Source organism: Caretta caretta, chromosome 1 (genome assembly GCF_965140235.1).
Source record: "Caretta caretta isolate rCarCar2 chromosome 1, rCarCar1.hap1, whole genome shotgun sequence".
Classification (NCBI taxonomy): domain Eukaryota; kingdom Metazoa; phylum Chordata; order Testudines; family Cheloniidae; genus Caretta; species Caretta caretta.
In genome coordinates, this window is record NC_134206.1 from 250,970,464 (window position 1) to 250,986,979 (window position 16,516).

A 16,516-nucleotide genomic window follows, 5' to 3' on the forward strand; every position below is an offset into this window, starting at 1 on the left:
GATTTGCTGCAGAACAAAGCCTAATTTAGAAAGCCCCAAATTCCTAGCAAAATGAAATCTCCCTCCTCTGCGCAGTTCTGCTACTCACTCTTAGCAGCAGGGCTTGTTCTGGGGCGGGGGGGGGGGGTGGGTGAGCAGGGCAGTTGCCTTAGGTGTCAACTTCCAGGGGGTGCAGTGCCACTGTGATGCTCAGGTTGTTTGTTTTTCTCCTCTGCTGTTTGGAAGGGGAGTGGGGATGCAACAAAAACATTTTCCACCCTGGCTGGCACAAGAGACACCTCCTGTTTAGGGGAGACTCTCGTGTGACACAAACGAGAGCATCGCTCCAGATGAAGTCCCAGTAGGGGCAGGTTCCTCGTTACACACAAGCACTGAGAATATAATAAAGAGGGTTGTGCTGTTGAGTTGGAATTCTGCCTGCTTCTCCGGTTTCCTCAGAAACAGATCCACACTGGGTTTCACATGAGGTACCAGCAGTGCTGGGGAAAGGACCAGACGCACAACATTAGGGATTGCCATCCTCCTTCTCTGCATTCAATGGGGATTAGCCTGAGCAGCAGCAAAGCAAGCTACCTTAACACTGCCCCCCTCCAGCCATCAGCGGCACCTTCAACCTTGTGCTGAAAGAACAACTTCTCAGGGTGCAGATAGCTGAGGAGGATGGGGTTTGCAAAGACGCCTAAGGGAGTTAGAGCTTAAATCTTCCGTGTGTCTGTAAAAAGGGGGCAACAATGCCTCCCTCACAGGAATGCTGTGGGGATTACTTCCCATTGGCTAAGCTCTTTTAAAGACATAATGGGCTCTCGAATTGCTAATCATTATTACATCGTGCTTTGAAATTAAGCCCAGCAGGTTGGAACACCCTGCACACATATCAAAAGGGATCGCGCATCTGTGCTCTTAAGCACTCTTTCTTAAGCCCTTCGTACGCTGCCTGAGAACAACACTGCCAGTGTATTCTGTGCAACCTAACCCCCATTATATAACCAGCAAAACACTGCCCGTTGTTGGTGTCGCTCCTCAATGAAAATAACATCATGAGGTTGTTTTGCCCAGCTTCCTCAAACAGTTTTAACCCCCATCTCACATTCTACTGCCTCCGGGGCAGGGGAAACAGGTCCAAACGATTATAATGGAGGCAATCACAGGTCTCCTCTGCTGGCTGGGGAGATGAAGGTTAGTGTTTTCACTAACGCTGCAGGGCTGTGCGCTTGCCTTCATTCGGGATGTGGGTCCAACTCCCAGTGAAGTCAATGGAAGGCTCTCTTTTTGACGTCAGTGGGAGTTCGGTTGGGCCCCTGGAGAGTTACGCTAAGAAATTCACTCAGTCACCCTCTCAAACACATTCCTCTTCCAGGCGCAGGACCAATGTGCTGTTTCCCATCCCAGTAGGCCCAGCAAGGGGAGAGAGGCGATGGAGGAGAGAAATGTTGACAGAGAGGGTTGAACACTGAAGGCAAAAATAGATAGAGACCAAAAGGCCAAATCAGAAAAGACAATGGTTTGAAGAGAGTCAGAGAGTTTGAGAGAAAAAAAAAAAGAACTGTGACATTTTAAAGAGATGTAAAATGTCAGTTATATTAGTTAGAGGGAAACACAAACATTGAAAAAAAATTGAATTCTGGAAGCATTCAAAATTTAGGTCAACACTTTACACCGAGGGACATTTTAAAGGGTTAATAATTGATTAATAGGTGTTTTAGATGACAGAATCTTTGTTATAAATTGTTAAAGAGTCCAACAGGTCAATAAGCTGCTTATTGTATAGCTCAGTGGTTCTCAAACTTTTGTGCTGGTGACCCCTTTCACATAGCAAGCCTCTGAGTGAGACCTCCCTTGTAAATTAAAAACGGTTTTATATATTTAACACCATTATAAATGCTGGAGGCAAAGCAGGGTTTGGGGTGGAGGCTGACAGCTCGGGACTCCCCATGTAATAACCTCGCGACCCGCTGAGTGGTCCCAACTCCCAGTTTGAGAACCCCTGGTATAGCTTATAACATCTTCCTTTGAGGTGTTTATAACTGTCCACAACACATACTACTCCTATCTGCAATATGTTTATACTGTCTCCTCCCAGTTCTTAACCGTTTATAAGTGGAAACAATATAAATTGTTACTAAAATGGATTATCTAGAAGAGCCCTTGGAAAGAGAACAGTGCTTCATTCCAGGTTAGAAACGTCTTCTTCACAACGATAAAGGCTAGAGATAAATAAATAACTCTGTCAGTACGTCCTGCCCTAATATTGCTGTGCACTGCTGAAAAGCTGCGGTATGCCAAACCAGAGCTGGCTTCGATGCAGTGAAGTGGTGATTGTTATTAGAGTTCAGAGTAGCAGCCGTGTTAGTCTGTATCTGCAAAAAGAAAAGGAGTACTTGTGGCACCTTAGAAACTAACCAATTTATCTGAGCATAAGCTTTCGTGAGCTACAGCTCACTTCATCGGATGTAGCTCACGAAAGCTTACGCTCATATAAATTTGTTAGTCTCTAAGGTGCCACAAGTCCTCCTTTTCTTATTATTAGAGTGTTTGTGGTGGAGGGTAGCAGTTGGAAGGCAGCTAACTAGATCAGATGAAAGGAGAGAGACACAGGAGGTCTTTTAGCTAGTAAGGGCCCGATCCAAAGCCTGCGGAAGTGAAAGGAAAATCTCTCATTGACTTCAGTGAGCACTGGACGAGGCCCTAATGCCATGCTTTTACTATTTCAAAGACAGGGTGGGTGAGGCAATATCGTTTACTGGACCAACTTCTGCTGGTGAGAGAGACAAGCTTTGGAGCTTACACCGAGCTCTTCTTCAGGTCTGCGAAACGTACTCTCAGTGAGGCTTGGAGCGCCTTTCCCAGATCGGAAGAATTCCATGCAGTTCGAAAGCTTCTCTCTCACCCACAGAAGTTGGTCCAATAAACAAGATTACCTCACCCACCTTGTTGGGCTAATATTCTGGGACCAACACAGCTACTACCCCACTGCATATGCTGATTCAGACAGTTTGATAGTAAGGAGCCCATCAGAACCCTAAATTGAGGGTAGCGCAGAGAAAGCATTTGGCAAATCAATGTTAACAGAAGGCTCTACCTTTTTAGTCACTCTCCAGCGCTCCCACACTGGCTGGATGCTTCACAGTTAAATACACTGATAGATCTTTCGCAGTGCCACCCTGGTGGTCATGAGAAAAAGCCCCTTGCTTCACATCTACAAAGGAGGAGCAGCACCACAGAAACATGCCCTGTATATTCATCTCTCTCTCCATACGGTGTCTTGTGCTGGATGCATCATGAAAGACGCTGTATACTTCAAATGTCTATAGTACTACATGCTATACAACAGCTTTTATGTCTAAAAGAATGGGTGAGCGGAGAGTGACGTTTTTATCCATATGTGAATACTTCTAAGAAATCTTACTACAGCTCTTACTAAAAGTGCAGGCTTGCTCCCCCCAAACATTTCCAAACTTATTTGCCCTGGTACAAGAGCTAGAGTCTTCTGTCCTTCCTAGGGCTGTCTCAAGGATTAATTGATTAATAATTGTAAGTCACTTTGAAAACACTATGTGCTGTATAAGTGATACATTAATAACCATCACCACCACAATAATGCACTAGCTAAAGGGAGCAGCCTGAGTGATAAGTTTAGTGGCACAGAGATAACACAGAAAGATTAACTGACCCACAATGAGAACCCTGGCAGGACTTCTCAGCAATGGAGGCAGGTATAGGAAATACATGGCTGCTCACCAGGCCTTTAAATAACGCAGTCTCCGTCACAGCAAAACACACAAACATTCAAATAACCGCACTCCACCTAGACAGGACTTGGTTTTGATTTTTGAGTGAAAGTTTCTTACCTTAGAAAGCTCTCAAACTTGGGGAAATGGCTCTTTCCTCGTTTACAGTTTTAACTATTCTGCCTCTTTTCCTTTTATTGCACTAGCTGCATTGCTGCTTTAGGGGCCAGCTTCCATAACTTACTTTTCTTCCTAGCCGGGGGCACACACATCCCTCTCTAAATCCTTCAGCTCTGGCTTGTCTGGGTTTTAAATGAAGGGTTTCAAAACTTCCTCATTCCTTTCCAAAGTAAGTTGCTGCATTTACGGTATCTTAATAGGTCAATTCACTTTGTGCCTCCAGGAAATGTTTTTAAGGAATTTACACTAAAATATGCAGGTTAATATCCGTGAGCCACACCTCCTCCACGACAACATTTCACCTGTCCCGTCTTAAAAGGGCAACAGCAACCCATAATTTCATAGCATTTAAGGCCAGAAGGGACCATTAGATCATCTAATTGGACTACCTGCATATCACAGGCCATTACATTTCACACAGTTACCCCTATATTGAGCTCAATAATTTGGGTTAAATTAAAGCAATTTTAACTCCTCAGGAAACTAAACTATTGTGTTCCACAGGCAGAGAACAGTAGAGACTGAGGTGCCACCTATGCCCAAGGCCTCTGCAGTGTCAGGGAATTGATTCGGTGAGATGTGCCCAGATGATCCCAGCAGGCAAACCAGGCCCCATGCTACAGAAGAAGGTGAAAACTCTCAAGTTTCCTGCCAGTTGCCCTGGAAGAAAATTCCTTCCCGATCCAGAAAATGGCAATCAGTTTGACCCTGAGCATGTGAACAAGGTGCACTGGCCAGGTATAGAGAAAAAGGCCTCCATATACCACCTCAGAGCACTGATTCATCCCATCTGTTGTCCTGTCTCCTCCTCTGGCCAATCCCTCCTGCTTCAGAGGAAGGCAAAAAAACCCCAACCAAACAAAAAAACAAAACCCCAAACCAACCCAACCGAACTCCCTTCCCATGCCCCCACCCTCTGACCCACGCTACTTCTGGCCAATTGTTCATCGGGGGAAAAAATTCTTCCTGACCCCTGCAGGTGACCAACTAAAGCCCTGAAGCATGAGATGTGGTTATAGTCATCGTCACAATGCAAAACTGAAAGTGGCATGAGCATGTAGAGCTTCCTGTTCTCTCCATGGCTAATGAAGGAAGGGAATCAATGGGAGAAGTCACAGATTCACAGACTCCCCTCAAACTCTTACACACAGAAACTGATGGGAAGACATCCTTTGTTAAAAGAGAGAGGCCCCTAACATAATGAATGGGAGTGTGAGATTCCAAATGGTCTCCTCTGATGCTGGCATGATGGCCTGACGTCTATTCCCAGATATTTCCAGTTTAATATGAGCACTATGTTTCACAATGAGGACTTATGAGTTAAGTAAAGGAGGGCAGTTTTCTTTAGGTACCATCTTCTCCCTGTTTAAAATGTGAACACCAGAACTGAACACAGTGTTACAGTAGTAGTCTTACCAAAGCATTTTAACTTCACGCCGCATGGCCTCTGGGGCTCAGGAAGGAATTTGCTCCAGCCCAACATATAACATTCCATAGCATTATTTTACAACCTCCTTTTAAATGTCCTGTATTGGCCCATGCTGAACTAGATGGATCAGTAGTAGGATTTGGTGTGCCAAATCCACGATCCTATACCCACTTTGTAAACTGGTTCCAGCAAAATTGAAACGTTTCATGTAAAATCACAGCATTTTGTAGAAATTTCACAATGCCAACTTCCCTGTGTTAATGTGAACAAAACTGGCCACAGTTCTGTGACATTCCCAACCAGTAGAAACTCATAATTTTAGGCCCAGAGATCCAATGTTCAAGCCCTCCCAATGATACATCCAGGAGAATCGTGACAAATAATGTTCTGTTGGAGAACTGAACTTTTGTGGATCTCTAATGCATGGGATGAGCTTTCCTGATCAGTGAGAGTGTATAACCTACACTAACATGGTTGACTTTGTTCCCCTCTAGTGGCTAGGCTATGTATAGAGATTTGTGGGTCTATACCGCCGTTAAACTAACACAGCTAATTCTTTAGCTCAAGCAGTAGAGGCTTGTGCATTTAGATCCAGAGCTCTCCACTGGTGACCCACTTAGCAGCATGTTTGTACAAACATATGTGAAGGAGTTCAGAGAGATTATTATTATTATTCAGATGCCCAGAGACACTGGGAATAAACTGGCTAATAGAATGTGTGCGTGGGGGTGGGGAGGAGTAGGTGAAGCAGCAGTATTGCCTATTAGTATTCCAAATGAAGTGGGGCCAGACCATGCCCAATGAGACACGTGAATGTCACTTCCTGGGAACGTCAGCCACCCAAGAAATAGAGGTGCAAACACACAAAAAATACTTGTGGGGCAGAGAGAGCAGGAGTAAAAATGAATGACTCCTGCAGCTGCCCTGGGAGGGACATCAACGACTGGAAGGTATTAAATACGACGGTGATGAGGGCAATATAAGGGCCAGTACACAATAGTTCAATTATAATAACCTGGTGGGAGACGCATTCCTCTCATCCCTGGCCCCGGTAATGCCTATGGCATGCAGAAGGGGGAAGATGCATCTGGCTCGGCACTTGTACGTAAACAGGAATGGAAATGCAAAACAATGAATATTTTGGATAAAGCGAATGAAAATAATACATCTCAATGCCTTTGTTGAATTGGCAGCTGCCTTAAAGACTGAACTAATTCAATCCAGTGATGTGCATGATTGTGTCAGTGATGCGAGAATGAACACTTGGACGGCAGTGGTCTGGATGGCTACGGGTTCATCCATTAATGTAATCAAGGCTTCAGTATAACAAACTGGTGTTAAGGAATGTGGTAACAGAAAGGGGCACTGTGTCGGAGCGCGGGAGGGTCTGCATCATGCCACGCCAGTCTGAGAGTACTCTGGAAACAAAAGATGGTGACGTTAGCAATGATGTGTCAGCCACAAGGCTTTTTTCAGCAACGAACTGCAAAGGAACAAATGCAGCTGGCAGCTTGTGGTTCCCAGTGGAATTGCCAGAAGCATTTTCTGGCATTCGTTTTTGGAAATGGTTTTACCACATTGGCGGAGGGTGCTAGATTGCCAACGGTCCAGGCTGTTTCCCCACATGAGAGGTACAGTGTGGGCAGCAGCACATCCAGATTTGCCATCGACGTGTTTTAACGTTTGCGCTAGCGGGATCACTTCTAGGGAGGAAAGAGGTTTTAACTGCTCAGCTTTGGGATGCGAATTTGAACCAGACTGCCTGAGGCTTGGCAGTTCCTCTGCTCTGGGTGGATCTCAGGAACCATGAGCTATAGCCCTGACAGGAGATGACAACAGTTACCATGGAAAATGTCAGGAGGTGCTGAGATTTTTTTTTTGTTTTGTGAACCACCTCACGATACCGTGTAGCTCCCATCACCTCGCTACTGCAAACAAACACCATCCAGATCAACGGGATGTACGTAAGCCTGGATACACAGGCAACAATTTCTTGCCAAGCTCAGATCATACAGCGCTACCCCCACGTGAGGACTATTTTGTAGGTTGCTAGTCTTGGACCCGGCAAGTCTTAGGGACCACGATCTCAGAGAGAGGACCTCTCTTTACTGTTTTAACAAGGTTTGAACTCGTGCAATGGTAGCTACGCCTGTGCCTGTCTGCACATCGCAAGAGGTCTTCGTTATATCACCCCAAGAGGCACCCAGATATCTATGGAGCCTCAGGCTTTTGAGAGCTTATTCCCAGATGTATATCCTGTGAAGCCCTTACTCAGTCAAAATTCCCCGTGACTCCCATGGGAGTTGTGCCTGTGGCCAGCATTGAGTAAAGAATGAGCAAGGATTTCAGGATTTGTTGCTAAGACCTGCTAGTAAATAATGACCAGCTTTACTGAGCTCAGCCATGACAGGTACACACTAGAACTAGAAACCCCAAAGGCCCGCATTGCTGATCTGCAGCTGGTGTGTCCTTGTATTTGTGTGATTCAAATTTAATGCTTTTCTAAAGTGACAATGTGTGAGAAAGCCTATAATCCAGCGATGTTAAGCTCTGGAACAAATAAGATAATAAGCAGTTTGTCGTAGTAAAGGATGTCTTTAAAAGCAAGCATTTTTCTCAAGTTACTTTGAATTGTATTTGTGTGCTATATTAAGAAATGTAATCTTGTACAGGGATTCATCACATGCAGTTGTCTTCTGATCACCCAAGGAATTCATCTAAATCAACCCTTAAATGTTTTCTTAAAAAACAAAAACCGCAAAGCAGGACAGCAAAGGGGGAAAAACACATGAGAGTTGATGATTAATTTATTTCAAAACAGTACACATCCTCTGTTTTTAATCCAAAGAGTAGACAGATGACTCCTACATATAGGGCCAGATACGCAGCATTGACATCAACGGAGTGATGCACGTGTACACCAGCTGAGGATCTGTGTTCTGTTGCTCCACTGATTTACAGTTTAGCATTGTACAGGTAAAAATGGTCACCTTTTAGATTAAAATTTTTGCTAAATTATGACAGACGGTTAACCCTTCAATGAGAGTAGTGTCTGGTTTGTACCTAGTGCTAGGCCAGCGCAACAATTCCATTTAACTACATAGAATATGAAGCTCACTTGAAGAGGTTTCTGTACTCCACAGTGTAATCTGTTTCAAGGAATGAAAAATATGGTCCAGGGAATAAAGGGTTTTTGCAATGAGTTGTCTCTAGTCTTCTGCAGTTCCATCTATGATAGACTTAAAGCAGAATGGAGAAAACTTATAACCTGTCCCCACGTAGAACTTGTTCTGGAACTCCACCCTGATAGGGGGAAAATAAACACAAAGAGAAGTTTAAGAGGCACCGTAATGTGTTATATGAGTTTGCAAGAGAAGATAGGGGGGTGGGGAGAGAGGGAAGAAAGGAACATTTAAAAGTCAAGCAGTGAGGTACAAAAATAGCAGCTCCAGGAAGAGAGAGACCGGCTGCTTAACTAACAGTGGAGGGTCTGTGTCAGAAACATGCACAAGTTTCCAGGAATCTCTACAGCTTTGTGATGTGCATATGGTCTGGACTGGTGGCTGAGCTAGGGTTTCCCGAGGGCCGCTCTGACATAATGGAAAGGGTCAGGATCAGCAACAGCACCATTGGCAACTACATTTCAAAGGAAGAAGAACCACCCTTGACATATTTGGTTCCCACCTTCCTTGGGTTGAGGGTACAAGGAGGAAAGTAAAGTGTCTGAGAGAGAGTAACAGCTGTGGCTGAAAAAGGAATTCAGAAGAGCCACTGACCATTACAGCCCCTTTCATACATCAGTCTGAAAACACTGCCAGTGAGGGGACAATCACCAGTATCTCTGAAGCAGTGAAAACTAGGCCCTTGTTCCTACACTAAACCTAATATCCGAGAGAGCTTTGATAACCACTGGGGGCAGCCAAGTTCACTCTTTCATGCAGTACAATGGAACCCGAGAGCTAGCAAACTTCTCAGGCCCTCCAGCCCCATATCAAGTGATTCCAAGCTTTACAAGCTGGTTTTTGCTCATTGTATTGTGTGGTCAGGGATGGAATGTCACGTGATGCAAAGTAAACAACACAAGCCCTCCAAGAGAACTCCAGGGCCGATGAGTTCTTTTTTTCCCTTGCATTGAATTTGTTTTACACATCAGTCTGGGTTCTTATAAGATCTTAGAAAAGTGTCTGAACCCCTAAGTGCAGGTGGAACAGTGAGTTAACACTAAATCTTCCACCACCAGGAAGGAGTTTACAAAAGAGAGTTACCTTTTCTGTAATGGGTGTTCTTCGAGATGTGCTGCTCATGTCCATTCAACTTAGGTGTGTGTGCTCGCCACATGCACTGATGTTGGGAGTTTTTCCCTCACCACTATCTGTAGGGGACCGGCTCCGGCGCCCCCTGGAGTGGTGCGCACATGCGGTATATAGGGCGCTGCCGGTTCTCCCCACCCTCAGTTCCTTCTTGCCGGAAACTCTGACAGTGGGGAAGGAGGGTGGGTTGTGGAATGGCCATGAACACCACTTCTCGAAGAACACCAGTTACAGAAAAGGTAACTGTCTTTTCTTCTTCGAGTGCTTGCTCATGTCCATTCAACTTAGGTGACTCCCAGCAATACCCTTGGAAGTGAGTAGGAGTTCACAGATGCGTTGATTGCAACAGCGCTCTGCCGAACCCAGCGTCATCCCTGGCCTGCTGCATGATGGCGTAGTGGGCTGTGAACATGTGCACCGAGGACCGTGGCTCGACAGATGTCCTGGATTGGGAAGTGTGCCAGGAAGGCTGCTGAAGATGCCTGCACTCTGGTCGAGTGGGCTCTGACGATCAGCGGTGGAAGGACTCCCGCCAACTCATAGCAGGTCCAAATGCAGGAGGTGATCCAGTTAGAAATCCTCTGCATGGACACCAGGAGGCCCTTCATCCTATCAGCTGTAGAGATGAAAAGCTGAGTCAACTTACAGAAAGGCTTTGTCCGATCTAGGTAGAAAGCCAGAGCCCTTCTTACGTCCAAAGCGTGAAGGTGCCTCTCTTTGCTAATCTCATGGGGCTTAGGGTGGAAGGCCAGAAGGAAAATGTCCTGGCTCATGTGGAAAGTGGACACACCTTGGGAAGGAAGGCTGCGTGCGGCTGGTGCTGAAACTCATCCTTATAGAAGACCATGTAAAGCGGGTCTGAGGTCAGGGCTCGCAGCTTGGAGACTCTCCTTGCCAACATCACCGCCATCAGGAAATCTACCTTCCACGATAGGTGAGACAGGGAGCATGAGGCCAAAGGTTCAAAGGGCAGGCCTGTGAGCCTGGAGAGAACCAAATTGAGATCCCACCGAGGGACCGGGGACCAAACTCAAGGAAAAAGTCTCTCGAGACCTCTGAGGAACCTGATCGTCATGTCATGGGAGAACACCGTCTGCCCCTGGATGGGTGGATGAAAGGTGGAAATGGCTGCCAAATGCACCCTGACAGAGGAGCGTGCCAGACCCTGGTTCCTCAACTGAAGCAGGTAGTCTAAGATCGACTGCACTGAAGAATGTGAAGGGGAGATACCCCGTTTGGCCACACAGTGGGAGAACCTCGTCCACTTTGCCAGGTAAGTCTGTCTAGTCGAGGGCTTTCTACTCTCGAGGAGGACCTTCTGGACCCCTTCTGAAGAGGGGAGTTCCCCACTTGGGGAGTTCCCCACCTCTGGAAGACCACGTCGGCTACCTCCAGGTGGAGCACCCACTCATGGTGAGAGGAGGAGTCCCTGCTTAGGTGTTCCGCTAGCATGTTCTTGGCACCCAGAAGGTGACACGCTTCTAGATGGATTCCATGGTCGAGGCAGAAGTCCCAAAGATGGAGTGCCTTTGGCAGAGGATCATGCTCCCCCTTGTCTGTTGATGTAGAACATCGAGGCTGTGTTGTCCGTCAGGACTCTGACCACTTTGCCCGACAGGTGAGGTAGGAAGACCGCACAAGCTCTGCGCACTGCCCTGAGCATTTTGACGTTTATGTGTAGCGTCGCTTCCTCTGGGGCCCACATACCTTGGGTCTTGGCCCTGAATCGCTCCAGCAGCAGGAATGCCCTGGTATGGGTAGAGTTGAACACTGCTCCGATGAAAGGGAGTCAGAGTGGGCCCAATGCCGGGAAGCACCTGCATGCAGTGATGCCCTCTTAGGGGATCAGCCACGGTCCAAGGAATGGTGATGGTGATCCCGCAACTGGTCCCTGGAGTGGTACTGCGGTCTCAGAGATACCGGGTGCCAGGATCGGTATTTCTGCCGGGCGGCACGTGCCTCCAAAGGTCTGCACCCAATGACCGGCAAGCTGCGCCTCAAGCCTCTCTGCCCGTGCCCAAGGGCTGGGGACCGAATGGTGCTGTGCGGTGTTTGCCTTTTGTGGTCAGATGCGTGGCGGCTATGGGACGGCGAGTGCCGGCGGGACGTCCCCCCACGATGGGGAATGGTGCCCGCTGAGGTGGGGACCGTGGTGGTCCGAACACAGGTTTACCCTGTGACCGGGGAACCGCAGGAGCCGGCGTGGGCGGCACCGGGAGGGACATGATCTCCTGCACTGCCTGCAGGGCATCTGGCATGGACCGCACCCAGAGCTGACTGAAGCCTCTGCTGCCATCCGAGGTAGCTGGCAGGGAGCAGGTTGGGCTACATCGCTCCACAGGAGCGTGGGCCCAAGATCCTTACGTGGGTGAAGAGTTGCCCGGCTCGGGACCTTGCTCACACCCAGTCTTATTCTTTCCCTTGCGGGAGGTTGGAAACCGGCCTTGCACCACCTTCTTGGACTTCTTCGTCGAACACTGGCAAACAAATGTCCTGGCCCAGATGGAATTGGGAGACAACCTTAGGGAGGAACTTGGGGTGTGGCTGGAGCTGCACCTTGTCCTTGTGAAATACTGTGTACGGTGGCTCAGAGGTGAGGGCCCTCAGTTTGGACACCCTTTGGCCGAGGTAATGGCAACCAGAAATGCCACCTTCCAGGAAAGGTGGAGGAGAGAACAGGTAGCAGGGGGCTCGAAAGGGGGTCCCATGAGTCTAGAAAGGACCAGGTTAAGGTTCCATGGAGGGACTGTGGGGTGGGAGTACGGGAACACCCTCTACAACCCCTTAAGGAACCGTCCCACCATTGGGTGGGAAAACAGTGAGCACCCCGAGAACCCCGGATGGAAGACGGAGATGGCCACCAGGTGCACTCTGAGTGAGGACGGGACTAGCCCTTGCTGCTTGAGGTGCAGGAGGTACTCCAGAATGGCCTGCACCGGGGCCTGGCCCGGCTGCACCTGTCAGGGTTCACACCAAAACGAGAACCTTTTCCACATGGCCATATAGGCCGCTCTGGTAGAGGGCTTTCTACTGCCAAGCAGAATCTGCTGCACAGGAAGGGAGCACTGGCTCTCCAGGACATTTAACCACAGAGCCTCCACACCATCAGGTGCAGTGACTGCAGGTCCCGGTGTTTGGGCAGGACTACTGGGGCCTCCACCGACAGCTCTAGGAGCTATGTGTACCAGTGTTGGCAGGCCCAGGCTGGGGCAATGAGGATCACCACCGCCCTCTCCGTGCACACCTTGAGCAGGACCTTGTGCACCAAGAGGAGTTGGGGGAAGGCATACATCAAGCCCCCTTCTCCACGGGATTGCAAACGCTCCACGAGTGAGCCCGGGCTGCAGCCCTGGAACGAGCAGAACCGCGGGCACTGGGCGTTGGCCCTGGTGGCAAACAGATCTACCCGGGGAAACCCGCACCTGCGGAAGAGAGAAAGCACGACATCCACCCTGAGCGTCCACTCGTGCATGCGGTATGACCTGCTGAGGGAGTCCGCCAGCTCGTTCTGCACCCCTGGGAGATAGGACGCGTCGAGGTCAATTGCATGGGCTATGCAAAGGTCCCAGAGGAGGAGAGCCTCGCGACAGAGTGTCAAGGAATGAGCCCCACCCTGCTTGGTTATATAAAACAGGCAGCACCTGGCCGTTGTCGTTGGAAACTGGCGCAGGGAGGCCACTGCCTGTTGGATAGTCTGGAATCAGGATACCGGAAGGCTTGCCCTGGCCTGCACTGCGTACAGGACCACCCCTATGAATTCCACTCTCTGCGTGGGTACAAGCGGGACTTGGGGATGTTGACAAGGAGCCCCAGTTCGTGGAACAATCTCAGGGCCACCTCCACATGGCCCCACACCTCAACCTCGGATCGGCCCACCAGGAGCCAGTCGTCGAGGTACGGGTACACCCAGATGCTCTGCCTCCGTAAGAAGGCCGCCACCACCGCCATGCACTTCATGAACACCCTTGGGGCCGCGGCTAGACCGAACGGGAGAACCGTAAACTAATAATGCTCTTGGCCCAAGCGTAGGAACCGCTGATGTGCTGGGAAGATGGTGATATGAAAAGAGAAAAGGAGTACTTGTGGCACCTTAGAGACTAAGGTTTATTTATTTGAATAAGGTTTATTTACAATTTATTTGAGCATAAGCTTTCGTGAGCTACAGCTCACTTCATCGGATGCATACTGTGGCTGTAGCTCACGAAAGCTTATGCTCAAATAAATTGGTTAGTCTCTAAGGTGCCACAAGTACTCCTTTTCTTTTTGCGAATACAGACTAACACGGCTGTTACTCTGAAACCGGTGATATGAAAGTACGTGTCCTTCATGTCGAGGGCAGCGTACCAGTCCCCTGGATCCAGGGAAGGGATGATGGTGCCCAGAGAGACCATGCGGAACTGGGCCTTGATCAGGAATTTGTTGACCCCGTGCAGATCTAGGATTGGGCGAAGGCCCCCTTTGGCCTTGGGGATGAGGAAGTACCGGGAGTAGAACCCTTTTCCCCTTAGGCCGTGAGGCACCGCCTCTACCGCCCTCGTCTCTAGCAGCAAGCAGACTTCCTCCTCTAGGAGATGCTCATGAGAGGGGTCCCTGAAGAGGGACAGAGAAGGGGAGTAGGAGGGGGGGAGGGAGGCGAAATGCAGCGAGTACCCATTCCGCACCGTGCGTAAGACCCAAGGGTCTGACTTAATGGTGGACCACGCACGGGAGAAACAGGACAGGTGGTTCAGGAAACAAAGGGACGGATCTGGTGACTGGTCTGGTATGCTGTCCTCGAGCGCACCTTCAAAAGCCTGGCTTAGTGCCCGGCCGGGGTTTGTGCTGGCCTTGGTTCTGGCCCGGCGCATTATTGTTATTGCACCATTGCCTGTTATCCCTGCCTCGCCTATGGTAAGGCTCATGCCTATGGTGAGGCTGGTACTGGCATTGAGGGGGAGGCTGCAGCTTAAAGGGCTTCCTCTGAGTCGCCGGGCTGTGCATACCCAGCGACTTGAGTGTAGCTCGCGAGTCATTGAGGCTATGCAGCCTCGTGGCTGTCTGGTCCCAGAAGAGCCTGGACCCTTCAAAGGGGAGGTCCTGGAGTGGATTCTGGACCTCGGGGGGCAGACTTGACTCCTGGAGCCACGCCAAGCACCTCATGACCACCCCGATGTGATTGTTCTAGCCGCCACATCTGCCGAATCCAGAGAGGCCTGGAGAGGGGTCTTGGCTATTGCTTTGCCCTCGTCCACCAGGGCCATGAACCCCTCTTGGGAACCTTGTGGGAGGTTGTCCTTAAACTTCCCCACCGCCACCCAGGTGTTGAAATTGTGCCAGTTGAGGATGGCCTGCTGGTTAGCAATCCCCAACTGAAGGCCCCCAGATGAGTACACCTTTCTACCAAAAAGGTCCAGGTGTTTCGCCTCCCTGGTCTTAGGGGCCGGGGCCTGTTGTCCGTGGCACTCCCTTTTGTTCACTGCCGAAACCACTAGGGAGCAGGGACTCGGGTGGCAGAACAGGAACTCATAGCCCTTAGATGGGGCAAAGTATTTATGCTCCACTCCTTTAGCTGGTGGAGCGCTGGAGGCCGGGGTCTGCCATATAGTCTTATTGTTAGACTGAATGTCTTAATGAGCGGGAGCGCTATTTTGGATGGACCTTCGGGGCTCAAAATGTGCACCATGGGGTCCTCCTGCTCAACTGTCTCCTCGGCCTGCAACCCCAAATTTTGGGCGACTCTGCACAGCAGTTCCTGGTGGGCTCTATGGTCTATCGGCGGAAGGCCGGACACCTCTGTACCCGCCACCGCCTCATCGGGGGAAGATGAGGAGTTAGCTGCTGCTCGACCCCCTCTGGTTGGTCCTCCTGCTCCCCATCTCCCGTGGTAGGGGCCTCCGGCTCAGGCCGCGGCGGGAGTCCGTGGGACGGCACCGGGCTCGGTGCTGGACTTTCCACTCTATGCTGGGGGGATGCTGGAGACCATCTGGCATTGGTGCGGAGACCGGGACTGCTGCACCGAGTAACTTGCCCTGGATGGGGCCCCTTGGCGCTCCTGATAGGCCCAGGGGGTCCAGAAGGGCCAATGGCCTGGCGGCCCCCATTGAGGTTGCCAGCTCCCCTGAGGGTCCCTGCTTTCCGGGCCCTGGTGTGGGTAGGTATAATGGCCGGAGCCGGTGCCAGACTGCAGCGATGCCAATCGTGAAGGCCATGGCGGTGCCAACAATCTGCGCCGGCGGGAGAACAAGCGGCTCCTGGCTGAGCGGGACTGGGATCGGTACCAGTATCCCCGGGACCGGGACCGGGACCATCTGCGGGAGACCTCTGGCGAGGGCCGTCTCAACTCCTCCTGGTGCCGGTCTCTGGGCAGTGCCAGAGAGCGGTGTGCCCTTTCTGGTGCTTCTTCATGTCGACCCGCTGCCGGTGCCGCAACCTCCTTCTGGGCCACTGGCAAGTGTGAGTCTGCAGAGTCGGAGCTCGACCAGGACCAACTCTGGGAGCGGTGCTGGGACAGTGTCCTCGAGCAGCACACCATTGCCGGCTTACCCCTCAACGGCACCCGAGGCATGGGTGACGGAGGGTTCTCCCCACAGGGGAGGGGGCTCGCCGCCGACTGCTTGATGAGGTCCTTTTGAGCCTCAAAGGTGCCAGGGGTAGAGGGCTGATCTGTTATGCCCTTGAGCCCATCGTCTGCATTGAGCTCACTTAGGTCTGGGCTCGGTTGGGCTTGTGCTGCCGGGACCGTCGTGGTCAGCACCGGTACCGCGGCCTTCCCGCTCTTATCGGCACTCGGGGCCTTGGGAGGCACCAGCCTCCTGTGCGGGGAACGACCACGCCTTCCTTTAGGCCGCGCTGGGGGCCACACCGGGGAGGACAATCGGTGCCAGGATCTA

At 50.3% G+C, this 16,516-nt stretch overlaps 2 protein-coding genes across 6 annotated transcripts in view; both read right to left on the bottom strand.

Annotated features, from left to right (window-relative positions):
• SVOPL (SVOP like) overlaps positions 1 to 4,148 on the bottom strand; it is a 30,889-nt gene extending 26,741 nt beyond the window's left edge. Inside the window, exon 1 of the mRNA XM_048831059.2 lies at positions 3,849 to 4,148. The gene's annotated coding sequence lies outside the window, so the exon portion shown is untranslated. The remainder of the gene's footprint in view (positions 1 to 3,848) is intronic.
• Positions 4,149 to 8,126: 3,978 nt separating this feature from the next.
• Positions 8,127 to 16,516, bottom strand: part of ATP6V0A4 (ATPase H+ transporting V0 subunit a4) — a 53,787-nt gene continuing 45,397 nt past the window's right edge. For all 5 annotated transcript variants that reach the window (XM_048831040.2, XM_048831022.2, XM_048831049.2 and 2 more), the window contains one exon: positions 8,127 to 8,640. In XM_048831040.2, the coding sequence (XP_048686997.1) occupies positions 8,547 to 8,640 (94 nt within the window). In that variant the 3' untranslated portion in view covers positions 8,127 to 8,546. The remainder of the gene's footprint in view (positions 8,641 to 16,516) is intronic.